At 44.1% G+C, this 27,903-nt stretch overlaps 1 protein-coding gene across 1 annotated transcript; it reads left to right on the top strand.

Annotated features, from left to right (window-relative positions):
* The first annotated feature begins 49 nt into the window (after nucleotides 1-49).
* On the top strand, nucleotides 50-27,903 carry rif1 (replication timing regulatory factor 1). The gene is made up of 35 exons (XM_083776512.1): nucleotides 50-254; nucleotides 2,809-2,945; nucleotides 3,046-3,124; nucleotides 3,880-3,976; nucleotides 4,073-4,203; nucleotides 4,294-4,388; nucleotides 4,702-4,891; nucleotides 5,554-5,646; nucleotides 5,728-5,866; nucleotides 5,972-6,120; nucleotides 6,323-6,437; nucleotides 8,092-8,283; nucleotides 8,380-8,490; nucleotides 8,904-8,966; nucleotides 10,732-10,829; nucleotides 11,068-11,154; nucleotides 11,369-11,442; nucleotides 11,521-11,701; nucleotides 13,712-13,822; nucleotides 13,940-14,089; nucleotides 14,544-14,643; nucleotides 15,381-15,682; nucleotides 15,996-16,198; nucleotides 16,326-16,422; nucleotides 17,744-17,875; nucleotides 18,458-18,606; nucleotides 18,697-18,786; nucleotides 18,892-18,946; nucleotides 19,320-22,604; nucleotides 22,760-22,891; nucleotides 23,012-23,098; nucleotides 23,230-23,345; nucleotides 23,488-23,641; nucleotides 25,573-25,696; nucleotides 26,171-27,903. The coding sequence occupies exons 2-35, from the start codon at nucleotides 2,830-2,832 to the stop codon at nucleotides 26,443-26,445; spliced, it is 7,572 nt and encodes a 2,523-aa protein (XP_083632638.1). The 5' UTR covers nucleotides 50-254; nucleotides 2,809-2,829; the 3' UTR covers nucleotides 26,446-27,903.

Raw genomic sequence — 27,903 nt, 5'->3', positions numbered from 1 at the left:
TTTTGCGTCGATCGACGACGTGCGTGCTAGCCTAGTTTGGCGCGAGTGTTTTCGCGGCGCATCTGCATCAGGACAGAGAGGAGAGACAGCAGAGCGAGGCCACATTGTTTTTTAAATATCAAATACATATTTATTCCTCAAGCAAGCAGAACCCGGCGAGTTGCAACGACACATGAAAGTGTTGCCTCGCTGATAGCGTTGATGGTGTTGTTGACCGTTAAACGACATTTCTGTGCTTCGTGAAAACTCTCCAGGTGAGGAAGAGGAGGAGGAGGGTCAGTGTTGATGCTGGCTTTTTTTGTTGTTGTTTAAATGTCTGTCAAAGTTTGCTGACGTGAATGTCAAGGCTGCAGTGTGAAAGTGAACACAAATTGAGCTCGCTGTCATTGACGCGTTAGCTACAAAATGTACCTCTGTCACAAGCACCAGAGTCTTAAAAAGAGTGTAAGATGAGACCCCGGCCTTGCATGCGTTGTGTGAAGGGGGCTAGTAGTGCTATGGAAGCTAGTCTGTGAAGTTAGCACATGCTAGCTGCAGATGTATGTTGCTTCGCCTTGTCCGTGCTTGGAAACCCGTTCACACGTACTCAAGACATTAAGGGTTTCTTCAGTGTGCTAGCTTAGCTAGGCCATAGTGTACGCGACTATACACATGTAACCAAATGGACCCTCTCTCGGAGTTATAAATAGTTATTGTTCCTTAACACTTGTCATTTTTTATGTATTGGATGTATAGCTGTTCCGTCATGAAGATCTTTTTGATAGCCCAAAACTGCACTAGCAGTCACTGTTGCTTCTGCTGGCTGCAGTTGCCCCCTGTGATGCAACTTTTTGTTCTTTTTTTTGTCATCAGTTTCACAACTGTAGATGTTTCCAATGTAATCCCATTTGGGACCCACAGGGTGCATGTTCTATGATCTGAGTGAGTGGGTCCCCATTCCCCAATACAAATTGAAAAACGTATTTACATACAACAAAACATAGCATACTGATTGATGTCATCATCATCATGATATACACAGTAGTTCAAATAATCAAAATATGTCTGTAGCAACTAGAGACTATCGGTATCGGGGGAAAATATCGGACCCTTATTCGTCATATCGGTTCATATCGTTATCGGTGAATATATGCCAGTCTAACCACAGATCCGACACAGGGGTAAGGGGTTGACACTGGCAGGTAAATAAAATGTTGGGACATGTGGAGTTTGCTTTGGAGTTTCCCAAACGGCAAGTGCACATTTGAGTGAGGAGTTAGCCCCTCTCGGGACCCCCTCGGTTGAGCTCTTTTCATCGTTCACCCGTAGGGTCCCTTTGCATTTCTTCCACTCTATGGTAGACAGCTGTACATACACTCCGTTCAGGCCGATCTGCGCTCCGCTTAAGTGGTGGTGAGATGTTTCAAAGATTCATAAAGCGGCTATAGGTGACAACGGAAACGTGGAAAAATTTTCATTTGGCACAGATGCTGTTAAGTATTTTTAATCTTTTTTTCCCAGTTTTGGCTTCTCTGAAATTCTCTCTTCCTTCTTGACTTCCTTATTGACTTCCCATTGTACCGCCTCCCACACCAACACTGGCTAGCTGCGACAGAGCAGATCAGAGGCAGGAACGTAGGGACTATGTACAGCTGTCTACCATAGAGAGTGGAAGAAATGCAAAGGGACCCTACGGGTGAACGATGAAAAGAGCTCAACCAAGGGGGTTCCGAGGGGGGCTAAGTGAGGAGTCTGCTATAAACACAACATGCGATATACCCGGGTATCGACTAACAGAGAAATTGAGGTATCGGGATCGGATCGGAAGCGAAAAAAGTGTATTGGGACATCCCTAGTAGCAAAATAATGGCACTAGTATTATCAAATCTTTTTTTTTCTTCAATTAAAACAATTGTCAGTTGTCACACTGCTGTTGTACCCTACTGTGCTGTACCCTATCTGGCTCACCTGCCAGTGAGGAGCCCCCACCAGGAGGAGGACGTTGTACCTCTGTCCTACTCCTCCCAACCAACACTCCCTGCTGACAGGTGCCGCCCCAGCCCCCGAGTATGTATTATACACAGTGACAAATATCACCTTCCCTGCCCGGCATAGTGTTCATTTATTTTAGACGACCCAGATGAATCAAATCAATACGAAACTTTGATCACAAACATGAAACTTGAAGAAGGCAGTCGTAAAAAGGTGTCATCTGAAAGTCTGAAGATAATCCGAGTTGATCATTCTTGGTGATGGCCATGTGAATTTACTTACCAATACCAAGTTTGTAGCCTGCCTTCACTGATTTTGGAAATGTGCAGTGATCTAGAGACTCACTGTGAAAATAGGATTAGGGTTGGGATGATGATATAAATCTCAAATATTTTGACCATTATAACCGCCATGAATATTTCATATATAATGTCCCATGCCTACAGGATTTATTAAGCGAGATTTATCGTTTCTTTTTATTTACATGATTTTCATCACGGATGTTTTTGTTCAGTGTCTCATTACCACAAACAAAATAAGTGCGTTTACTGCATCTTTTTGAAATGCGCTTAGTGCAGAATCCTCCTTTCACCCTTCTGTCTGTTTTTTCCTCCCCAGTCCCACTAATGCTCTCCTTTCCTCTGCTCCCTCTTCCAGACTGTTTTTTCCTCCCCAGTCCCACTAAAATGCTCTCCTTTCCTCTGCTCCCTCTTCCAGACAGTGTTTTTTCCTCCCCAGTCCCACTAATGCTCTCCTTTCCTCTGCTCCCTCTTCCAGACAGTGTTTTTTCCTCCCCAGTCCCACTGATGCTCTTCTTTCCTCTGCTCCCTCTTCCAGACAGTGAGCGGGTGAGTCAGGATGATGGCGACGGCGGAGCCTCTGAGCAGCTCCAGCCTTCTCCCCCTGCTGGAGTCTCTGGAGGACGCATCGGCCGGACAGTCGGATCAGACAGACGCCTACCTCACCATTGCTAAGTAAGCCACTTGAATCATGTTCCCTCTACCTCCTTGCAAAGAGGACGATGTTGGAAACGGGTGGCACACATTAATTTATTCCCTCGTTTTGCCCTTGCAGTCGCCTCAGTTTAGAGGATGGGCGCCAGTTCCTCCCTGCAGTTGAAAAGCACTTTTCTCGTCTGGTTAAAACAATTTTGGTGAGTGCTGCTGTGTTTGTGACATTTATGCAAATGGAACTCACCATAATAATGTGTTGAAGTTCTCCAGGGTAGAATCACAATAATAATGTTTTGTTTAGTGACCATAATGTTAAAGTTGTCAAATAAGTAATACAATTACACTCAAGGCTGTGGTATATCGTGACTATGTTGAATAATACACTGTTATATATCTATAGATATGTATATCTTGACTATGTTGAATAATACATTCAATTATGTGGTTTGTCTAATTTAGTCTGAGGAAGAGCCTGTGTTGCTCAAAACATCGCTGCATTAAATAAAATGCTCTACATGTGAGTGAGCTATTTGGTGGGCAGATCTTTCTGCTCTAATCTTTCTGCTCTAGAAGGTATCTTTTGACCCAGCACTATTGTATTGGACATTAGGAGGATGTGCATGTTTTTGTGTCTGTAGCAAGTCTACAAGAAACCTTTGAGGTAAAGTCATCTTAAACTACATTTTTGAAGAAAGTAGGATTAAGGACTAGACTAGACATGAGCATTCAGTTGGCCACTGAATGCTCATGTTGCTGAAAGCTGCCAACGTTCTTTGATTTTTAATCTTTTATGCAATATGCTGAATTTGACTAAGTATAGTCTTTTTATGTGAAGCTGCAACACAGATGCTGTTGTCTTAGCCAGGACTGCCTTGGAAAAGAGATTCAGAATCCCAATGTGAATTGTCTTAATAAAATGAAGGTTAAATGATTTCTTGTGGTGTTGCTTTTCCAGACCCACATCTCCAGTCCAAACACTGAGCTGAGCCAAGCGTCCCTGCAAGCTCTAGGATTCTGTCTGTACCACGCTCATGTTGCCAGGGGAGTAACAGGTATAGAAACAAATACTGTTTTTTTTAATACATCTTTTCAGGGTTTAAATTTTCTCATTCATTCACTAACCATTGTGCTGGATTGTCATTTTTCAGCAAAGTCTGCTGAGGACATATTATCGGCACTCTGCTCCTTAGTTGTGAAATCAACAGACAAAAACACATGCATTAGAGCATTATGGGTCATCTCCAAACAGAACTTCCCTCAACACGTGGTTGCCAACAAGGTCAGTGGCCCGTAGTGTCGTGAGAAGGCAAAATCGACTGTGTGACAATATACGTGTGTTTTTATAATGAATGTTGCATCCTCTACCCAGGTGTCGTCTATATTGGGTACTCTAGAAAATGTGTGGACCAGAGAGGACATCCAGTCTGTTGTAATGGAGCACGAAGCCTTGAATGTTATTATACGGTAAACTGGTCTTCCCCTTGCAAAATAATATTATTCATTGTTGCATATTTTCAGTGGCAAGATGTCCACATTGCTAAAGTAAAAAATATTTGCGCAACCTCAGTTAAAATTGCATTTGCTCCAAAAAAGGGAAGAGACCAAGGCACTTAAAAAGCCTTTAATAGTCTAGCTATTGCATGGCAGTTTTGTAAAGTACTTCTTAATAATATTTCTGTTTTATTTTTCTTTATTTTTTTTAAATTGTTCTACCGTATATTTCTTATTAACATTTATCTCTAGCGATTGATCTAAACTGTTCCATTCCTTATTGTAGGATGCTGGAACAGGCACCAGTCCAGATGGGTCAAAGTGCTGTGCGTTGGTCCAAGCTGATCATTCCACTAGTGGTTCACTCTGCCTCCAAAGTCCGCTTACGGGCCGCAGCTGCCTTGGAACTTGGCCTGCCCCTTCTCCTTGAGAAACAGAATGATGTGGCATGTATCCTCGAACCCCTGATGTCCTCGGTGAGTCCTGTGTGTGTGTGTGTGTGTGTGTGTGTGTGTGTTGAGTAGTGGTCAAAGGAGTGCTGAAATATCTCTTTGTAATGATGAGGGTGGGATGGATTGATTTTTTTTACCAGATGCTATGCAATAGCAAGCTGAGTATCATCGATGTCCAAGCTAGTCCACTAGTCGTCTAGTCCAGTTTACTCTCCCATTGGCTGACGTCGCTGTGTGTGCTAGTCCAGTTGGCTTTCTCATTGTCTAAACCGCGATGCGCTGTTTCTCTCTGTGTGTGACTGTGTGTGTGTGTGCCTTTTGTAAGCCTGGGTTTCACTCCAAAGCCATGAGAACTTAGTGACTGTATACAGTACAAGAGGAAATTGGGAACTTCGTTGTGAACTTTGTGTTTCTTGTTATAATACTATGAAACCAGCGGACATTTTTATGTATGTGCGTTGTGCGCAAATATGTCTGGCTGGAAATTAACTACTCAGAACACAATAGTTCCGCCTTAGAGAATTTTGGTTCCTACCTAAACTACTGTGCTGAAACTGACACGGGCAGTTATAGCGGACGCCCGCAGATAATAATAATAAGGCAGGTGGTAATTAATTGATCAATTCTTGTTTTGCCTATACTAGTGTAGATGTGGACTCTTGAAGTTTTTGATATTGTCTCCCCAGAAACTCATCCCTGATCTCCAGAAGCTTTTCACTTCTAAGAATGAAACAAATGTGCTGAAGCTTTGGCCCTTGTTCGTCAAGCTTCTGGGGAAGGTAAAGCAGACCTCTGTGAAAGTAAATTTATTAAGATCTTCATACATTACAGTCGTCTAATTTTTACTTACTCCTACATAGCTGCTCCACAAAGGTGGCCCCTTCATCAACTCTGTGTTACATCTAGAAGAAATGGGCTTTCGTCATTCCTCGCCTACCATCAAGAAGATAGCCTTCATTGCCTGGAAAAGCCTCATAGACAACTTTGCCCTCAACCCAGGTGAGCAATTACATGTGTCCTGACTGACTGACTGACTGATCTTATCTTAATTTATGAACCCTTTCACTCCCATTTTTCCCTCATGTTTTACTTTTTCTATCGAAGACATCCTGAGCAATACCAAGCGCATGAAACTGCTGATGCAGCCCCTTAACATCCACTTGCGGACGGAGGCCCTGCAGCTCACCAAGGTGGAGGTCTGGTGGTACCTGGTGGTCCGGTTGGGACCCAACTTGGGGCCCAATTTTGAACAGGTAAGCTGCGTTTGTTTGTCATTATGCATGTATACATCGTCCTGATATTTACTTCAGTGACTTAGTCACATGAGCGCTCTATACTTTGTCGTACAATGAATAGCGAGATGAATAGAGTAGATCTGCTATTTTCACTATTGTTGAAAAATGTTGAGTGGTAAGACGACAAGTGGGTGAATTTCGTGCACATCTGTCTTTGCAGGTCTCTGTTCCACTGCTGCAGTGTACCATTGGAGCCGACTCCTCTACTGTCCCAGGCACACCTGCTAGGGGCTCTAATCAGAACAGTTCTGTCACGCCTATCCCACCAAAGACTGGTACTTTACACACATGCACCTTATCCAGTCACTAGACTGCAATAAAGAAATGTATATCTTCACAGTACGCAGGTTGTGCAGGGATAAAGTTCCTGTCCACTACCGCAAATTCCAATACCCAAACCGTTGCTCACTCCACACTCCTCCAGCTTAATCCCAAATGTATTTTGTGCCAAATGGTAATTTGCTTTGAAGAGCTGAGACCGGAGAGCGAGTCGGGGTCCCAAGCCACTTTGAGCGTCAAACAGCGTATGTAAAACCAGTGTACACTGTACACTTCAACCTGTTCTTGTTCGCTTACCGGAAGTGTTTACTACCTATCTGTTCTGCTATTGGATGGACTTGTCTCCTCTGGCTATGAGAGTACACAACCATGACTATACTGTCAGCAGTGCCATGTCGTCAAGGGATGTTTTAGAGCAGCCGAATCTCCGTGCTCATAATCTAAAATTTAAACATAACGTGCCTGCTTGCATGTTGCATGCATGTTGAACGGTTTGAGGGTGATTAAACTGCAGAGATACTGAAGTGCATTTATATATATCATTCTTAATAACTGTGATGAATAACGGTGATCAAAGCTACTGAAGTAACAAATTAAATAATGGGTTGATACAATCATACATGTCATATAGAGAAATACAGAATCTTAAATACAACATGACATGCGGGAAAGTGAGCTAGCATGCAGGAATGTGACGAACTGGAATGTGTCAGTCCAGCCTGCTTGAGTCTTCCGGGCTCGCGTCTAATGCTGCATTCACATGGAATCAGACAAGCCGGTAGACGGCAAACCGCGACTCATTTTAGTTGACGGGAGCCAGAACCGGCGACTGCGATGGCAGACGGCATCATCAATGTTAAACTATTTAATCATTTTACCGTTCCGTGCCGTCCAGCTGGTTTTGCCGTCTACCGCTTGCCTGATTCCATGTGAATGCAGCTTAATAAATCCTCTACTCGCTGGGGGCGGGGCCAAGGTGAGCATGGACGGTGGAGTGAGCGAGTGTGGATGTTGGAATTTTGGCTTAGAAGTTTGAAACCTCTGTGGTGCCTCCGGCTATGGTGGACGTCCCAACAGAACACAATTGGCCATGTTCAGGGGCCTTGGAGGGCGATATCTGTCGCTGCACTAGTATCTCCTACAGGCTGGTGATGGTACCTCTTCAGTGGGGTGTGGAACTAGGAAGAATAGCTTGTTCTCTGCACGCTTCCTCCCTGTGAAACCACTCACTGTCGGGAAAAGAAGCGACTTAGCAGTGACAAGGGACTAGAACAGTGAATCTCAATTTTTTTATTTCAAGAACCCCCAGGTTGATATTCATTAGGCCATGTATTTCCATTTGATACAATTTGCTATCTCTGGGACCCCAATCTACTGTACACTGTAAAATCCCCAGTGTTAATATAACTTGGTGTACAAGTGGAACTCACTTGTACACTTGCAGAGTTACAGGCTGGTAAGTGTCCATATGGACCTTTGGTGGTCCCTGGGACCCGATATTGACCAGTGGACTATAACACACAGGGTATCAGGAATTGACTACATTTGGAGAAAAAGGGAGAAGAAAATAAATCTCTTCACTATCCCATCATAACTATTATGAGGTATGCCGTGAAGGGTTGATGGAAAGTGTCTTTGCTCATCCACCAGGCTCCGTGAACTTCAACAGCCCGGCTGCCAGCACGCCTCGTTTGAACATTAGCTTGAACACCAGTTCAAACTCAACAGCCACCCAGACCTTCCCCTCCATTCAGCTGCTAGGTGTGGAAATGCTGCTGCACTACTTCCTCGGAGCAGAGGTTGTGTCCATGGCAGCCAGGAACAAACTTGTCCTCAGTCTTGGTTTGTGGAGTTGTACCGTACTACCTTTTTTATTGACCATACAGTATTCTTACAGCGGCTCATACTATCTCATACTATTTTATGTCTATTTTTCAGAACCTCTGACACATCCGTTTATATCTGGTATCTCCTCCTTCACTAAGCATGCAGCTGTTTTCATCTCTAATATCAGAGATGGCTTCATTGCTGTTGGCAAGGACGCACCAGGTAAACTTAATGTCTTAAACTGACCTGTATAGTGGCAAAATCCCCAAATTGAGTGCTGGTGTCAACTCTTTACAAACTATGAGGTGAAGCTCAGTGTTGATTTCATACATGATGTCACGGTTTCTGGTGGTCTGTGTGTGTGTGTGTGTGTGTGTGTGTGTGTGTGTGTGTGTGTGTGTGTGTGTGTGTGTGTGTGTGTGTGTGTGTGTGTGTGTGTGTGTGTGTGTGTGTGTGTGTGTGTGTGTGTGTGTGTGTGTGTGTGTGTGTGTGTGTGTGTGTGTGAGTTGATATTATGGGAACAAAGTTTCTTGGAGCGTGTATATATATCAATTTTGAAAGCATAGTTGGTGTAATGAAGTAATTGTTTTCCTGATGTAACTCACAAGGCCCGCTTTTCTCTCTACCCCTTGCAGAGTCCCTGCTGACTCTCATATGGAAGAGATTGGTCAGTTTAGTCAACTCAACAATAGAATCTGGTAAGTGCCTGTCGGCTTGTTGTAACTCAGGCTTATGCTGTACACCAGGGGTTCCCAACAGTGACGTCAACTCTGTGGGGGCTGGGGGTCTTGGGCCCCCATGAAAGATTTGTAACTCCTCTTTTGACCTCACTGTCCGGGGGAGGGGTGGTGGTGGGAGTTGCCTGTCCTCTTTGGGGTGCATACTTAGTTTAGACTAGTCATTGGTTAGACATGGATTAAGGTTAGGTTTAGGTGTGCTGCCCCGTGGGAGGTTAGGGTTAGGGTGAGGGTTTGAGATAGGTTGTAGTTGTAGGACTAATGACTGGTCTAACCAATGACTAGTCTAAACCAAAAACTGTCTAAACTAAGTACTGCACCCGTCCTCTTTTACGTTGGCAGTTCAGGCATTCAAATGCTAGGGGCGGTCCCCGTGAACTCTTCGTCTCTGGTTCCCAACCTTTCCATTACCACCGACCGGCTGACAGTTCATAACCGGGGTCGCGGTCCGGGGTCACGGTCACACATCATCGTACCAAAACACAGAAGCTATTTGACTGGCCTCAAGTAGCCTACCCACGGATATATTATATATCACAACATAATGTTATATCATTGACCCTTAAAGGGACACTTCACCCTTTTTGCAAAATAATATATGTTAATGACGTTTAGAAGATTTAGAACACTTTCCCGGGGGTCTTTATGTGTGTAATATGTGGTTTTAGATATTTTAGATTGTAGCAGTGAGCCCAGTGTCTCTGATGTCATGGACACTGGGCTCACTTCCTTCCTGGACTACAATTCCCAAAATACTTTGGTGCACTGCTCCTCCTTGTGGATAGGGGAGGTCTGTCTTACTGAGTACACATGTAGTCCAGGAAGTAAGTGATCCCAGTGTCCATGACATCAGAGACACTGGGCTCACTGATACAATCTAAAATATCTAAAACCACATATTACACACATAAACACCCACAGGAAAGTGTTCTAAAGCTCCAAAATGTCATTAACATATATTTTTTAGCAAAAAGGGTGAAGTGTCCCTTTAATGGCCAATATATCGAGCTAAAATGAGGCCATCCTTGCTCTAGAAAGTGCCAATGTTCCAATCGGGATCACCGGACAATCAGAAAAGGCCTCCGAACATCGGGCGTTTTGTCGACTATGGAGAGCCCCGTAGATTTTGTTGTTGACCTTTTTAGTCCGCCTGTATACAAGATGTGAACGGCAGTACACACGTGCAAAACTGGCCTAGGATCGCTGAAGAAGGAAAGGCCAAGCAAAATATGTAATCAGCGATCCGGTTTGATATCAATAATAAAGCTTATATGACGGAACGTTCCGCCAGAAGCAGTTGCCGGTTGGATTCTTTATGGCGGAACGTTCCATCACAAGCAGTTTCTGTGTGAAGAGACGGTCCATTTCAAATGTATTGTGGCCGCTGCAAAGCAGGGGCGGGGCTGTAAAGTTGCTTGTCCCGCCCATCAGCTCCACATAGAGCACCATGATTGGGCCAGGGCCCTGTCAGTCAGGAGGAGGTTCAGCGAGGCTCCTGGCTTCATCTCCCATCCCGGCCCACTCTCAGTTTCATCTCAGTTTAAGTCCGAGCGTCCAGAGCCTCATGGGGTCTTGACTGCCATGACGAGGAGAAAGTCTGAGGGGCCTGGCCCCCATGATGACCATCATTCTCTTACGATTGATTAGTTTACATGCGTGGAAAAATCAGTTTGACTCTGCTGTCGGCTCATAAGTCTTCCATATCTGCTCTGTCTGTGTCTGACAGTGAAGAAGGATCGCCAGGCCTGTGAAGTGCTAACCATGATGTTCCAGGCTCTGCAGAGTATCGTCTCCTCAGAAGCTCTCCCAGCAGACAAAGTGCTGGTAAGATGTGTGCCACAGCCCATCAGGGCTCTGACTGAGAACGTTGTTTAGCTAGCAGATGGTACAGTGTAATTTTGTTCCAGACGGTACAGCAATCTGTACATACAATGTACTTACGGTATATTTGGTGTCCCATGTAGAGGCCCCTGTTTATCAGATATGGTCACCTAGTCAGATCTGGATTGTTCTGTTATTTCTTTACACTGATTTTGAATGTTCTCCATCTCGTGTCACTCAGGCCCTAGTTGACATCACAGTGAAGGGCATTCCCCAGAGGATTCTCGGCTCTGCGACCTACCAAGTGGGCAAGATGGATGTGCTAAATGTGAGTGCTTATCAGATGGATGTGCTAAATGTGAGTGCTTATCAGATGGTGTATTTGCCATGCACGGCCTTGCAACCAAATGGTTGCGAGTAGTTGCATGAAACCATTATCCCCAAGAATGCCCTTAAAACTGTTTTGTTGCAACTTGCAAGGAGTTGCATTGGTGCGGTTTGGTCCTTAAGGTTGAGATTAATCCTTCTCCTCTCTTCCACAGGGTACCCCTGCCTTATACCTGATCTTTCTCTTGTACAACAGCAGCCTGCTCTCAGCCTATACAGAGCACGAGAGGTAGGGTTTTACGTCATTTGAGGACTTTAAATAAATATCTCGTACCTCACATACTGACCCTGACATTATGCTGGCCAGGTTCTTTGAGTGTCTCCATGCCCTGGTGGACTGCGGCCTGTCAGGCCCCACGTCCCCTCTGGCCTTCGCAGAGGCCGTGCTTGGGGCCATGGGCCGCAGCGCTGGATCCCTGGAGAACAAGGAACAGTTGTGGAGGATGTGGAGCACTGTGGTCAGCCCACTTACTGACACCATCACACAGGTAGAGACTGGAGAGAGGTTCAATCTGTTAAGTGTGTGGTGTAATTGAGGAAAACGATGCGCAAATACTTTTCTTTTGGGTGCTAGTTGTTCTCCCAGTTTAGCCGTTAAGACAATGATTTCCCCACACACTTGTGTAGTCTTGTCACTGTATGCCTGTGCTAGGCATGTTATTGGACCACATGCCTCCTCCGATATACTTGGAATTGCATGCACTAACTAGTGGTGGGGAAAGAAATCGATTATCGATTAATCGCGATGCCGTCATGGGCGATAATTCATCGATGCACAAATGTCAAAAATCGATTATATAATGTATTTTTTTTTACCGGAGCAAAAGGGCGGAACTAATCTGCGACTGCGCTGCGGCGTCGTACTGGACCGTTTAGAGTAGCCTCGGAAAGCCAGACCTTTTTATTTCCAGGGAGGAAATCTCCCTTCACTTCAATTCGGCATAGAGTAGCGCAAACGTCGATCACTCTCTGCTGATTTCTGATCTCCTGCACCTTTGTTAAATTGACACACACACACACACACACACGCACACATGTACACACACACACTCCTCTCTCTCTCTGTCACTCTAATTAATCAGTTTCATGTCGCGCAGCTGTGTCTAGATTCTCCCGGCGGATCCTGCCGGGAGCTGCCTATGCCATAGAAAGCATAGGTGGACCCCAGGCTAGTTTAGAGTGACGCACACAGCGCTCGCACACGCTTTAGCTTTCAACAACCAAAACAGAAGGAGTTACCACCGCGGAGGGGAAGAGAAAAAAGATGACAGAAAGGGAACATTTTGGATTGTATGAGGTTGAGGACACGAGAACTCGATAAAACTAAAAACGCACCATCGACCGCCTGTGAAATGTGGCCGAGATGGGACGATGTAGTGCTAACATGGCCCGGAATCCGTCGCTCCCCACGACCGAATGTGAACGTAAATCCTTTGCAATAAAAGTGCCGATGGACTTCGTAATTCTAGTCGCCTTTTCTGAGTGCATGGGTAGCTGTCCGTGTGTTCGGGATGGGGATGGTTGTCTTGACTGCATCTCTGGATGTCAGTGGGCAATATGGTCTTGTACACGTTGTGAGTTGTATCGACTTCCCGTGTCCCCTCAACAGCATAGAAATGTTGCCATACACTTGTAAAATACTTTAAACCAAATGCTCCTTAATGTGTGCAAACAAAGAGAAAAGTGCAACATATAGTCTCAAGAACTGACCCAAATCTTCCTTAATGACACTTCAGTAACTGAAAATTAAATCCCTGAATAAGGAAACAAAGTTTTTTTTTTTGTCCTAACAAAGAATAAAGACAATTTGACAGAGTGCTGCTGACCTCAACCGAAATCCTGCCCATGTATTTCTATGACATGACATCTTATGTCATTATTAATATATATTTATTTTATGCTTGTACAAACTCATTCTTTTTTTTAAAGAAAGCTGCTTATTGCTGTTCTGTATTTGGCCACGGACACCCATCTGAAAATATTTTCTTCTATGGACCCCCCCAGAAGCAAAGATTTAAGTTAAAAACGTGCACTGTGAAAGAATATATATATATTCATAATCATTAGAAAGCACTTTGTTTATTAGTCACACAGTGACTGAGTGATTAACAGTGAGTGATTAATCATTATTAATCGGGATTAAATCGAATCGTAATGTAGCCCAATTAATCGGGATTAATCGAATCGTGACCCTCTGAATCGATACGTAATCGCATCGCCAGGTACCTGGCGAATGTGGCGATATCCGCCCCTATCGCCCCTAGCACTAACCCTTAATCTCTGGTGGGCAAGAATTTTACCCCTCTGCCACATCAACGGTTTTAATACAATTTGGCATACGTACATAATAAAAATAATAAAAAAACTCAACTTTTATTCAAATGTCATTTAATAATAATAATAATAATATATTTTTTTGTCAATGCTTTTTTTTATTTATGTGCTATACATAAGCTTGCCTCGCCTAGAGGTTGTCAAATCTGCTTGTTTCCCTACAGACCAATGAAGTAAACCAAGGTGATGCCTTGGAGCACAACTTCAGTGCCATGCACTGTGCCCTGATGTTCCCCGTGACACATCTGCTATCTGGAACACCACCACTGCTGCAGGTCTGTTTTTAGTTTTTTTTTAATATACCCCATTTTCATCTCAATGCCTGAAACCAACATCAAAGCTCTTCCATTTCAGTTTTTGAACACCACCTGACTCCCCTTCATCCCCTACAGAATTCCCAGAAGTCGATGCTCAGCATGTGGTCCAAACTATACAAGGTGTTTGCTCGCTGCTCTGCCCTGGTGGCTACAGCTGAGGAGAACATCTGCTGTGAGGAGCTGTGTAAAAAGATGGCTTCTGCTGTGGACAGTCATGCCATGGAGGTGAGTAGTTAAGGTCAAACCATCATCACTTTCACAGGAACAGAACGGTAGTTCTCAAACTTATTTTGTGCCAAGGACCCCCAAATGGATAGGTTTTTGTATTTGGCTGAAAATCTTTTGTGCCAGAGCCCCCAGAAAGACCATTTGGAAAAAACTAAATGGGTTTTATATCACTTTCATAAATAGATGTACGTATGTATGAATCTGAGGAAGGACATAAATGTTATGGATTGTGTCTAGGGATGGGATTCAAGTTATTAATTAATCCTGGCGGTGAAACGGTTAACTATTAACATCCCCAATTGTGGATCATTGAACAGATTTGACAGATTGGAGCTTTAACACTTGAGGATTTACTGTATACGTCTTTCATGTGTTGCTTATGAAAGCAAGGTGGGATGGATGGATTGATTGATTGATTGATTTTTGATTTGCTGCTCTTGTGTTCCTGCAGAATCCCTCCACACTGGATGCAGTAGCCAGTATCCTTCATGTCATTATTGAGTGTGTGGATTTCTCTCCCTACACACCCCAGTTTCAGCAGATAAAGAAATGTAAGGATTTATTGACAAATGTTGAAGTTTGTAAATACAGACCATTATTGATCCTGAGGGTAATTCCGTTGTCATTGTAGCACTACAGTAAGTATAAAGTAGTGAACACTTAGTAGATATAGTGGTTTCACACCTGGATGTTTAATAAAAATAAAAATAAATAAAAAACCATTATCCTGGAGCATATTGTTAAAAAGCCCAGGTCCAATTATTAAACTTAAGTTGATGAATTGTTGTACATGTGCCAACAGCCGGTCAGCAGGTGGATTCATGGATGTATGTATATAGACACTATTTTAGTGCAATAGAAAAGACTATATACCAAATTTCCCACTTTAAACAAAAGAAGCCTGACTGCTGCCGGACTATAATAAACGAGCAACCGGTTCAGTTAACGTGACAATGTTAGGTGCCTAGTGAAAGCAAAGCAAATCAATTGGAAAATGCGACAAAATTATGCAACTTGGCCCCCAAATCACGTCTACTGAATAGGTGTGAAGCTGACATGTGAATGTAAACTGTATACAATTTGAATTTCTCATAGACCCCCAAAAAACAGGCTTATTATTTTACTGTGCAAAAACAAAATCTAACATGAGATTACCTATAAATAAAGTCATATGACTTTGCTTTCACTGCAAGACAATAATTCAAATATGAATTCACATAAATGACTCCAATCATTTTATTTCATGATAACCTATGATAAGAACTGTTACCTTGTTTTTTTTGTCAAGCCCCTCACACACCTCTTCAATGGAGAACAAGTAAGAAGAACAAGGCTCTGGGAAACCTGTATACATACCAGGCTCTCCTGGTCCAGTCGCTGGATGCTTTCCTAGTTTTGGAAGGCCCTGAAGGTGCTGCATCTGATTCTATAGGATCTGCTCTGGTCTCCATCGTGTCCACGCTCTTCACCAACCTGGCCTTGGCGTCAACCATCCAGGAGGCTCTGGCATCTCTTAACCAGCAACTCACCCTCTTCTACAAACAAGCCTCCCGTGTAGTGCCCAAATTCTCCTCAGGGCTTATGTCTAAGGTGCGTTCTTTATAGAACTACTGTACCTCATACGTCTGTTTGCTAAATCAGTCAAACAATGCAATGCTATTGTAATGAGGCTTTCAGTTTGTCTTTCTATGTGTTGGGGATGCAGTGGTTCTTGAATACCGGTAGTATTAGTTTAATTCTCGAGGAGGCAGATCGTTAACATTTATTTAGCTAAACAAAAAAACAAACATCGGCCAATAGAAACGACAGACGATTGCCAATATATTCTACATTATGGTCTAACCTTGGCATGTAGTCTGTTAAGTGTATTGGATTATAAGGTCTTTTCCCTCCCCTGTTCCAGTTGGAGAAGCTTATTGCCGAGGTGCTCGGCTGCCTTCAGACCCGCTCTGCACTGGCCTTTGAAGATGACCTCCTGGCGCTGCTCTCTCCTCTCTTTTGTGTTCTGTTCCCTCACAAGAGCAAGCAGCTCCGTACGTCTGTCACCCAGTTTTGGAATGCCACATTTGCCAAATCGGTCAGTCTGAACTATCCAGAAGAGCTCAGGTAAGCGTCTCCTCATTTTGACATGTTCTGTCAAAGGGAAAATGTCTGTCAACTATTACTATCGTAGTATAAGTACGAATACGTACATCACTTCCTTGGCTAATCTATGTAATTTTCTGTCTCTCAGACCAATTCTGTGCCAGGTTAGACTTCAGACACCCATCATTCTTCCTGGATTTGAGGCAAATAGTCTGGATAGTGATGAACTTGGTGGACAATATTCGGTGAGTAGTTCTTTGGTTACTGAATTTTACCTTATTCAGTGATATAAAGTATTTCGTTAGGCTAGCACAGCACAGTTTTTCCAAATTCAGTAACCTTTGAGAGTGAGCTCTCGAGATACACCACTTCTCCCCACAAGCCGCCTTTGCCGGAACGAGGAAACTCCTCATTCTTTATTTTCATTTAATCGAGAAATTAAAAATCATTAAAAAAAAAAAGTTAGACAGCCTACATAATGGATCCGACATGCACACGGCGCGCGTGTGGTTATTTGTCCTTTTTTCTGCTCAAAACGAGACAATCTAGGAGGACCTTATAAAACCTGAAAACAAAGCTAAGCTAATGCTGATACTGACGCTGGGCGATGCTGCTCCTCATACAACAGCAGCAGCAGCACAGCAGCTGTATGGGGGCTACCCGTCCTGGTTAGTGACTGGTTAGTGACAAGGTAGCCTCGATACCCAGGCTTTCATTTTGTCTGCGCGAAAGATGAAAGCCTGGAAAAAGCCGTGGGCTGAACCAGTCTAAAAGTGGGAGTCAACCCTTCCGGGTGGGCGTCGCTCTAAATTATGTGACGTAGCGCTGCACTAGGGGGGAGAGGAGGGGCCGGGGGTGACGGACAGATCGATGAGATCCAATCAGGGTGCGCGCATTTCTGAGGCGCGACCCGCCCCTCTAGACCAGAAATGTCTCTGCTTAGGTCAGGCTAGTGACAAGGAAGCTTGGAAAAGGAAAGAAAATGGTCAAGTGACTGGGCTGGAGCCAAAACTCACACCCGAAGTTCAATGAATACATGGCAGTGAATGGAGCTGGCTGGACCAGCTCATAACAAACATTATTTCTGAACAATTGAGACCTTTGTCATATAATCGGTTCAGTAATATAAAAGAAGACATATGACAGGTTGTTTTCTAATCACTTGCTTTTCAATGTGCATTTTTCAATCGTTTCTGGTTCGGAGGTATTGCAAGATTTGCCTGACAGACAGGAAATGGTGGGAGTCTTGCGATACTTGGTACGTTTAGAAAGGTACTTTGTGTAATTTTATAGAGGTATTTTGGCTCCCATGAAAGCATCCATGAAAGTGTCATGGCGCAGCCCAGTCACGTGACCATGTCCCTTCCTTTTCTAAGCTTGGTTAGTGAGTGGGCCCTTCTTTGGTTTTTCATCCATTTTTCTGCCACTGGTGCCACCTTTTCCCCTAGAGGGCTAGCATGGATTGTGTTTAATGTGTTCACTGTTTCAGATAAAATGCCCCCAGCTTGTTTATGCCGGTGTTCTTGTGTGTATGCAGAGTGTTTATGTTTGTGTCACTGTCTGCAGAGTGAGAGTTCTCAGCTGGCGACCACGCTTAGCGGAGTGAAGGTGTCGTCTGCTGCAAAGAGGGGTTCTCTGTTGGGCCGGGCTGCCGGCGTTGAGCAGGACACGACGTCCATGAAATCCAAGCCTGTCTCTGTAAGGGCTTCTGTTAACACCAGTAGTCATGCTACCATGCCCAACTGCTCTATGAAACATTTTATTTATTTATTGCTTGCGCGAGCAGAGCGCAAGTACCGTTTTCGGCTGCGCATGTCTGTCAGGGATTGTGTATTTTTGGTTCCGTCGCTCGGCCAATCAGGGATTGGCTGATGACATAACTATGGTACATAGATATGTCCATATATGGATAACCAGTTGTCCAGAACCACTATCCAACCAATATGCCCATATACGGACATGCCAATATACAGGGTAAGGGCATTATACTAATAAATGGACACGGGTAGACAGACGAATACAGAGATCTCATATATGGGCACAAACGGGACACAGGCGTGTGCAACGGGTACTTTGACGTTTGACGTTTTGTGCAAAACTACAGCGGTTGAAATTACCCGTCATGCTGGTGTGAATTCAGTAATGCATGCTATCTTTTCAGATTAGCTGTATCAATTTAATATTTAGACAAAATAAAAGCTAAACCATTTTGTTTGTCAACAATATTATTTGTTTTTTGGATTGATCACGCTGTACTAATTTGTTTTCTTTCTCCCTCAGCAAACAAAACTAGACTTTGGCTCTCCCAAGCCTCCATTCAGAAAGGATTTGGATGAGGAAGCCTCCATAGACTTTGTCTTCATTCCACCTGAGACCAAGGAGGCGAGAGTCCTGACAGAGCACCAGAAGGAGGTGAAGAGGACAAAAAGGTCAGAATCCAATCGGGCTGCAGAGAGTGGGAATATTTGCAGCTATTAGTGTGAAGCTCAAATGGCTTTTGTTTCTTTTGGTTGCAACAGGGTCGACATCCCTGCCATGTACAACAATCTGGATGCTTCTCTCGACACCACAGTCTTCACCCAGTACTCTCAGAACCAAGAAGAATCCATGTAAGTGTTCTGCAACTGAACAAATCAACAATGAACAAACCATATCAAATCCCCCGCAAAGAAAGCAACTTTGAGAGATTTAACATGTAAATGTTTTTTTTTTAGGGACAAATTGCAAACAGATGGAGTGGACAGTGTTGCAAAAGAAGCTCCTGGCAAGGTAATGACTTTGTATGAGGAACAAAAGCAACATTGTATTAAGGCCAATTCTAGGGCTGGGTATCATTAAAAGATTTCGGTACCCTTTTTTAATTAACAGTTTTGATGGTATCCGTTTTCGTAACATAAAATGTAATACTATATTCATTGATCAGTTGAAGAAGTGAGAAACATACAAAAACAACTCCATGCCGAGTGCTCCTCGGCTCCGACAGCGCATGGCGGGTGAATCGCTTAATTTAGATCGCTCTACAATTTCATTTTTGTTTACATCTGTAGTACATGATGTTGAATATACGTCCACGGAACTTCCTGGTTGTCCATCTCTTAATTCATATTTAGTACTTCATACAGTATTTGTCTTGCTCTCTTAGGTTCACGATGAAGAAATGGAAAAGGGGGAATCAACGGATATTGTAACGGAAGAGACCCAGGAATTTGCCAGCCAAGAAATCACTGGTGACCTGGCAGAAGTTGCAGTAAATGAAAAGCAGGAGACTTCTGAATACCTTGTACCAGATTCAGCAGATGTCTCACTGGAGGAAGTCAATACTAGTACTGTTGTAGCAGAGGGCTTGGACACAACTCCTAAAAGCACCAGTCCCAATGTCTCTGGCTCGTCTGATTTGGTTTCGGACACCCCTCAGAAGTCAAACAGCCGTCGCCAGTCATTCATTACTCTTGAGAAGTATGCTGACAGTAAACCTGCCAGTCCCGTCAATGTGACCAAGTTCACAGGTCCCCTCACAAAGGTCTCCAATAACCCAGAAGCTACCACCACTTCTACCTCATCCTCTCTAGCCTCCACGGCAGCCACTGGTACTGACCCTCAGGTTCCTGACGGGACAGGGGAAACGACGCAGAAGTCTCCTGTGGACATTCTTCCAGTGTCCTCTAAACTGTCTGAAGGCAACTTCTCAGAGGTTAAACTCTCAGACAAACCACACAGTCAAGGAACAGAAGATGAGGAAGATGTAATCCCAGACACCCAGACGGAGCAGAACATTGAGAAAAAAGCATCTGAATCTGACAGCTCTCTGGAAGATTCTCAAAGCTCTCAAGTTGAACCCAGAAGGTCTGGACGCCTTCCAAAACCAAAGCACCCAGGAGAAGATGGTGAGAAACGACAAAGCAGACGAAGAACAGGAGAGGACAGTCAAGGCAATTCACAAAATGCAAGCTTAAATGACAGCCAGTCACATAGCACACGAAGTAGAAGTAAGCAGCAGGAGATTGCAGCAGGCAAGTTGCGAACAAGAGGTCAGAAGAACGCAGTCGTCGAATTAAGCCAAACTGATTCCCAGCCTAGAACGCGAAAAAGGATTACACTATATAACAGTTCAAATGAGTTGCTCGGTGAAGATGTGCCCAAGAGGAGAAGCTCCAGAAAGCCTGAGAAAGGTGAATCGGATACGGCCTCCAGCAGTGATGGCCAGTCACAGGAGAGAAGAAGTGGCCGGCTGAGCAAATCGGCTGTGGAAACGGAGGAGGCAGGCAGACACAATCGAAGGACTGTGGATCAGAAGGATTCTAGCCAGAAGGATTCTAGCCAAATGGATCCCCATGTAGTCATAAAAACCAAACGAGTAGAGGCTGAAATAGAAACTAGTCTGAACAATTCACAAGTGACAACTCCTTCAAGTTCTCAAGCTGATAGCCAATCATCAGCTAGAACAAACAGAAGGGGAAAACTGGTTGAAGCATTAGGTGGGCTAATGACTGCCAAGCGCAGGAAAAGCGGTGATACGAGTGACGAGCCAAGCAGAGATGACTCTGAAGTGTTTACACCTTCAGCTACTGACAGCCAGTCACAACATAGCCCAAGGAGACAAACCAAGGCCACTTCTGAGGTAGCAGTGCCTAAGCTCAAAGATGAAAGTGTTGATTCTTTAGAAAGAGACAATAGTGACACTCATTCTCAGTCTACACCAGCTGTCAGTCAAAAAAGGCCCAAGGGCAGGCCTAGAAAGGACATGGTAGCAGAGGAAGGCTCAACGTCCAAGAACAGTCGTAGCTTAACCCCAACTGGTACCAAGGGCAGCTCCCAGTCCCTAGAAGTAGCTGGGTCAGCAGAGTCCACCAGCGTTAGATATTCAACACGGCGATCATCTCAAGCCTTATTGGCCAGCAAGGAGAACTCTGAGTTGGATTCCTCTGAGATAAGAGAGGACACTCTAATGGCCAAGCAACAAAGCAAAAAATGCAAAGACTCCCTTCCACACTCACCAACTTGTGACTCATCAGAAAATAAAGTTGCCCTGGACGTTGGCAGTTCTCAATCGCTTAAGGAGCCCAAGTCTCAAAACACACCTAGCAGCATCATGGGAATCAAAAGTCTGGACGATCTGCCGAACAGTCCGAATATGCATGTTTCAAAACCACCTCTGGTCAAAAAGAACGTTGGGGAGAAATGTGATGAAGGCAAGGAGACTGAGCGGACTGTGGAGGTTGGTGCAATAATTACCACGAAGCCTGTTGTTGTTATGGAGAAACTGGAGACTGAAGATAAATGTGCATATGGCCAGGGACTGAAGAGCAAACCTGTCTTGTCCCACAAGAGTGATCATGAACAAAGTCCTTTGCAAGTAAAACCGAGCCGTGATGATGCTTCCTCACAAGAGAGTGATGTCAGGGAGTCGCAGGTTCCTGATAATCTCAAGTCTGGTGCGATTACATCTGAGCAGTCTTCTGACCTGCGCGTTCTCCCTGTGCAGAAAAACTCCCACTCTGACACTATTGTGTCCACAGAACAAGCTTTACTTTCCGCCTCCCCTGTGTCCACAGAACAATGTTCACTTTCCACCTCTCCTGTGACGAGTGCCTCACCACCAGATGACACACCGACACTCTCTGGCGAAACAGACAAACTAAGCCTGCAGGTGTCGCAGTCTTCAGAAGACAAAGATGGAGAAACTGTTCACCCTGTGGAAGCGCTTACTGAGGATCTGGTGGAGAATGCTGAGGAAAACCAAGTAGAGGACTTAAATTCTCTAGCAGAGGACAAAGAGGATGTAGAAGCAAACAGTGCATTAACTGGACAACACCTGCCAGAGTGTCCAAGTGCCTTACATGAACTTCCAGAGGATGAAGAACAGTTTACCGTTATAAAAGAAAGCCAATCAGAGCTTCAGGTCGAAGACAAATGTCTTGTACCTCTCCAAGAGAGCATAGGGAAAGACGATGTCCAATCAGAGCTTCAGGTCCAACACATTGAACCTCTTCAAGAGAGCATAGGGAAAGATGTCCAATCAGAGCTTCAGGGCCCACACATTGAACCTCTCCAAGAGAGCATAGGGAAAGATGATGTCCAATCAGAGCTTCAGGGCCCACACATTGAACCACTCAGAGAGAGCATAGGGAAAGACAATGTCCAAGAAGTGCAGTGTGAACAAGAAGAGGAAACTCAAATTGACCAGACTGACACAGATGCAGTTGATTTGGATGTTGTTCCTTCAGTGAGCACCTGTAAAGAAGTGTACCAGGACTCTCCAGCTAAGCAGAAGGGTCTGGAGGCTGTCAATGGGCTAGAGGTCATTGAAAGCCCCAGCAGCAGGACAGCTAGAGGGACTTGGTCGCCCTCTGCCTCCCCCTCTACCAGTATTCTCAAGAAATGCCAAAAAAGACCAATGGAGGAGGAAACGCCTTCACCTCTTGTAAAGGTAAATGTCATTTAATTTACATTCTACTGACACTTATTTTAAATATGTGTTAAAATCAAAATCCAAGCAATAAATGTAGTGACGTGTGCATACATTTTTGAAAACCATATCTTACAATGTGCGTTCCTTTTTTATTTATTTTTTAAATCTTGCAGTCAAGAAGAGTTTCTTTTGCCAACCCAATCCAACACCAGGAACTGGCAGATGACATCGACCGTCGCAGCCCAGTCATCAGAACCAGTTCACCAAAAAGATCTAAAACTACTAGTAGCATCCTTCACCATAAGGTCAGATATAGTCATATCTGACTTTTTCCCCCACAGAAAAGTTAAATTGGACAACTGATTGTTCTCTCCCCCCCCTTCACACCCTAAATGTAATAAATTTGATTATTCTCTGTATTGCAGTACGTCACTACTCCAACAAAGGGCCCACTCCTCCTCAGTCCAAGGAATCTCCACAGTCCTGGGTACAAGAGCTCCAAGAAATGCTTGGTATGCGCCCTAGCTGTATTCTCTTGTCAATTTGACGTTCAAGTCAACACCCTAAGCATTTCTTGTTATGATTATCACATACCGAAAGCTAGATTTATCTCTTGATGGAGTTTTGAACACATTCGTTTCAGATATCAGAAATGAGTCATGAGCCACGGCCAATCCCCAAGGATTGTGTGTTCCCTGCCTTGGTTGCATGCTCTGCCCCCGTGGAGGCTGTGCTGCCTCAGATCACCTCCAACATGTGGTGAGCACATTAAAGGGATGATCCAAGTGTACACAGCTGCTGTTTTGTCCGTCATGACAAATGGTTGTTGCGTGATTGCATCAGAACGAATCCCTCGTGCTAATTTATTTATCTATCCTTCCTGTTGATGTCATCTGTGCAGGCCACGAGGTTTTGGGCAGCTTGTACGAGCCAGGAACATCAAAACCGTGGGAGATCTCAGCGCACTTACCCCCAGTGAGATCAAGACTCTACCAATTCGCTCCCCAAAGATTTCCAATGTCAAGAAGGCACTTAGAACCTATCATGAACAGCAGGTGATTTGTACAATGAAATTGTAGCAATATTCCTTCCAGAGTGCAAATCATGAATCTAAGACGGTTAATCGCACACAAGGAACTGCCATAGCTGAATGGTTAGTGAGCCCGCCTAGGACTCCGGAGGTCCCAGGTACCATGCCAGCTTTCAGCGATGGGTGCTCCCGGCTGGGTGGTGCTCTGTGGGCAGCACCCAGCTGGGTGAAGCTGAAAAACTGAAGTTCCCCTGTGGGATGTGATGGGTACCCAAAAATAAAAGGTTGCATGTCATCTCTCACTCCTGTCTCCGTTCACTGTCCTGTCAAAATCAAAAACTGAAATTGGGACGATAATAGGAAAATAATGCACACATAAGTCGGGTTCTTTTCTACTCATTATTTCATACTAGTCCTTACACGCTATGCATATATGAACAGCAAATGATGTTCAGTGTGGGTAATCTATCTAATAATTTAGCCATCGCTCGCCCGCTGTCTATTTTGCTCGGTCGCTGTCCGTGTGGGTCTGTTACGCGGAAAAGTGTGTCCCAGTATTAATCTGTGTCCGTCCCAACATGCATTTCACTGGTGATCCGGAAGTGGACGGACAGACAGCGACCGAGCAAAATAGACAGCGGGCGAGCGATCGCTAAATTATTAGATGGATTACTCATCGCGTCAGCTCATAATGTATACAGTCCTCCGTCTTTCATAAAATCGTACAAAAAAGTACAATTTCTCACTACCGTTATGTCATGGTCAGATAAAATGTACTGAACAAAATTAAGTTAAAACTTTACTATTTTAAAGAAGACAAATGTTTTTGGGCATGTGAAATAGATGTCAAACAAATTAAGTTAACAGTTTCCGTGCCGCGAATGGATTACTCCAGGTTAATGTCGCTGCCATAAAAGACTTACGCGACTTTTGTTTTATGTGTTTAATCCGCCGTAATGTAAACAAAAAAAAGAAAATTCTTTTTCGCCGCTTAGGAAGAGAGGAGGTGCATTTCGTGTTGACAATGAACCGGAAATCGTCACATGCTGTGAGCTGCTAGGGCTTCTGGGAAATTGAGGCCAATGCAAACGCATTGGGTTCAACGCCTCATGGAGGCGGGTCCTGTGCTGCCTCTTCTCGGTGTAGCAAGATGGCGGGTGGTTCGATCGTTCATAACAAACGGGGGGAGCTATTTTCGCTCGATTTTCGCGGATTAAAAGCCCAAATAATTCAGCGTGTGCTCTAAAGGTAATACAACAATCTCGGCAGTGAAGGGGGGTTGATTAAAATGCGGGTTAATCGTAAAAAACAGTCAAACTGTTAAAGGGACACTTCACCCTTTTTGCAAAAATATATATGTTAATGACGTTTAGAAGCTTTAGAACACTTTCCTGGGGGTATTTATGTGTGTAATATGTGGTTTTAGATATTTTAGATTGTAGCAGTGAGCCTGTTGTCTCTGATGTCATGGACACTGGGCTCACTTCCTTCCTGGACTACATGTTGTCTCAGTAAGACAGCTCTCCCCCTATCCACAAGGAGGAGCAGTGCACCAAATAATTATGGGAATTGTAGTCCAGGAAGGTAGTGAGACCAGTGTCCATGACATCAGAGACAACAGGCTCACTGCTACAATCTAAAATATCTAAAACCACATATTACACACATAAATACCCCCAGGAAAGTGATCTAAAGCTTCTGAACGTCATTAACATATATTTTTTTGCAAAAAGGGTGAAGTGTCCCTTTAAGCAGGGGATTGGAAATATGTGTCCATCTACCTTTAAAGGTTTAGTTGTGCATAGGAGATAGCGTAGCGTGTACCAGTGTGATGAAAAGGGATGATGGATTGCACAGTTTATTGTCATGTTTGTGTAATTCTACAGTTTTTATTCAGTTATGTAGGACAATTATAATGGAACTGCAGTCCCAATCTCCCTCTCTCGTTTTCCACAGCGCAAAGGGCAGTGTGGCGATGAGTTGAAGAGCTTTGACGAAACGGAAAAAATGACCTCCGAACCCGAGACCAACAGTCCACAAAACCAGGAAGAGGATGACAAGTCCCCAGGCGAGCCTTTGGGTATGTTTCAAACTAATGTAGTACTAACAGGTGCTGTATATACAGAGAGCGATGGGTTAAACCTTTATTTCGAACCCTACAAACCCTCCCTCGCACTCAGCCAACGCAGGGAAGCTGAAGTGCATTCCAAAACTATGGAATGCACTTCCCATTACAATCAGAACTGCAGCCTCACTCCCAATCTTCCGCTGTAGTCTGAAAACCCACCTTTTCAGACTCCATCATGGCCCGTAGCACTTTCCCTAGCCCTTAGATAGCACTTTATGTAGACTTAGCATTTTATACAGACTTATAGCATGTTACGTAGACATAGTTTATATGTATAATTTCATTTCCACTGTTACGTTCTTCTTAGCTTATGTATGTTTCATGATAACTACTTTTTATGTATGTGATGTATTGCCATGCTTTTTGTTCTGCTTAATGTAAATCGCTCTGGATTAAGTAAATTGTAATTCCCTACTTTGTCAACAGCCACAGAGCTGGTTGAAGAGCCTGTGTCAGAGGACCTGAAGCCAGATGAGGAGCACTCCAACGTTCTGATAGCGGATGAGCGGCCCATAGACCAGTTGAGTCATGATGGGCAGCCAGTGGATTTGGGGGCCCTGGTCTCTAAGGTGATTCCACAGGAACTTGGTCACTGTTCAGATGAGCAGCTGGTCCACTTGCAGGGTCAGATGGTTCACTTGATGATGAGGGTGGTGCAGGAGCAACAGGCACGCCTGCAGCAAAGAGGCAGCGATGCTTGACAGGAAAACATCAGTTCAGCCAAATGAGATGGTTGTAGTGGTGTTTGTGACTTGGTCAGACTCATGACCCATAACAAATGATACAGACTGGTGGATCTATTTGTGACCGTCGATGTTGGGAGTTCAGAGTCATTACACAATTGGACATGCGGCAGTCATCTTGCACCGCCACAGTGTGATATTTTCCACCCCCCGAGTATGAAAACAAGAGCAAAGTAAGAGCCACTGTGCGAATGGTTTATTGACAGCAGTGAACTGGTAACATGGTTTGTATGTTGAAGGGCCAGAACAATTGCCAAATGAATCAGTTCTTGGACAGAAAGACCATGGCCTGCTGGCATGGTCCTTTAAATAGGACTTCATGTTTTTTAATTCACAATTATTTGTTTAACCCATTTTTTCATTCCTCCTGACCTGTAAACAAATAAAGCATATTTTACATAATTGGCTTTGTTTTTAACCATTTTGTATTTAGCATGAGCTCTGAGGCGGTTTAACTGACATCTCATTTATGGTGAAAGGGAAGCAGACAGTGTCACACTCCAGGTGAATAACATGAAGCAACATTGTTTTAATATTGTGAATAGCCTGTAGCATAACTTAAAAATATTCCTAGAACTATTCATTGTTCATTCTTGCCCTTTCAGTTGCATACTTTTGTGCATGCTCGAACATTTTTCTTTTATTACTTTTTTATGGATTACTTTAATGGTCAAACATGTAAACAACTCAGAGGTACAGTAAAACACTTTGCCTAAAAGGTACCAGATCATAGAAACTCCCTCTGATGTTGTGGCTGTGGATGTCACTCACTTTGGAGAAGTACAGTAGTTGGAGGGGTACGTGGGCAGATTCATACTGAGTCTGTTTGATTCAAACTTCCAGAACACAATTGTCTGGTCCCCTCTGGCCATGATTCACATTGGCCTTGATTCTATCGCACCCAAGTACACTTCATTCAACTGTATTAATGCTTTCATATTGCAGCAATCCGTATCAGAGTACACTTCAATCGGTCCTGAGACTACCTCCATGTGGTCCCGGGAACGGTTGGATGATCCACTCCCAGGAACGGTACACAGCATTCACACTACCACATCTGCCAAGTGGCGCTGAGTGCGCACCTGGGACCATAGTGTGAAATAAATACGAATCCCAAGGATATTTGCTTAACCCTGTCTTCTACTCTGAGCCATCCCAAACTAGCAAAGTGGGTTGGAATTAGGTGGGTCATCATGGGCTTTAGGCTGAGTAGTAGTCATATCATTTCGTTTTGGGAGATCTAAGCTTGCTGTGGTGCAATCATAGACTGTAAAACAAAATATGGACAAAGCGTTCTCCGGGTCTGATATGGACGTAAGATGAAGCCTGTCAGTCCTTGAATTGTAAATCGCCATCTTTCTAGATCCGTTTGGGCCCAGCTGGGCATTGGCTGGCCCAGACAACGAGGTGGGACTT

The sequence above is a fragment of the Protomyctophum parallelum genome, assembly GCF_964188405.1.
Source record: "Protomyctophum parallelum genome assembly, chromosome: 11".
In the NCBI taxonomy this organism is placed as follows: Eukaryota; Metazoa; Chordata; class Actinopteri; order Myctophiformes; family Myctophidae; genus Protomyctophum; species Protomyctophum parallelum.
Note: the sequence above shows the minus strand (reverse complement) of the source record. Positions and strands in the feature narration are given on the sequence as shown.

Bases quoted from the DNA above. Each gene is read 5' to 3' on its own strand.
- rif1 (XM_083776512.1), top strand. From the start codon at position 2,830: ATGATGGCGACGGCGGAGCCTCTGAGCAGCTCCAGCCTTCTCCCCCTG. The intron at 2,946-3,045 runs GTAAGCCACTTG...TTGCCCTTGCAG, and splicing joins GCCTACCTCACCATTGCTAA to TCGCCTCAGTTTAGAGGATG. The intron at 5,867-5,971 runs GTGAGCAATTAC...TTTCTATCGAAG, and splicing joins CAACTTTGCCCTCAACCCAG to ACATCCTGAGCAATACCAAG.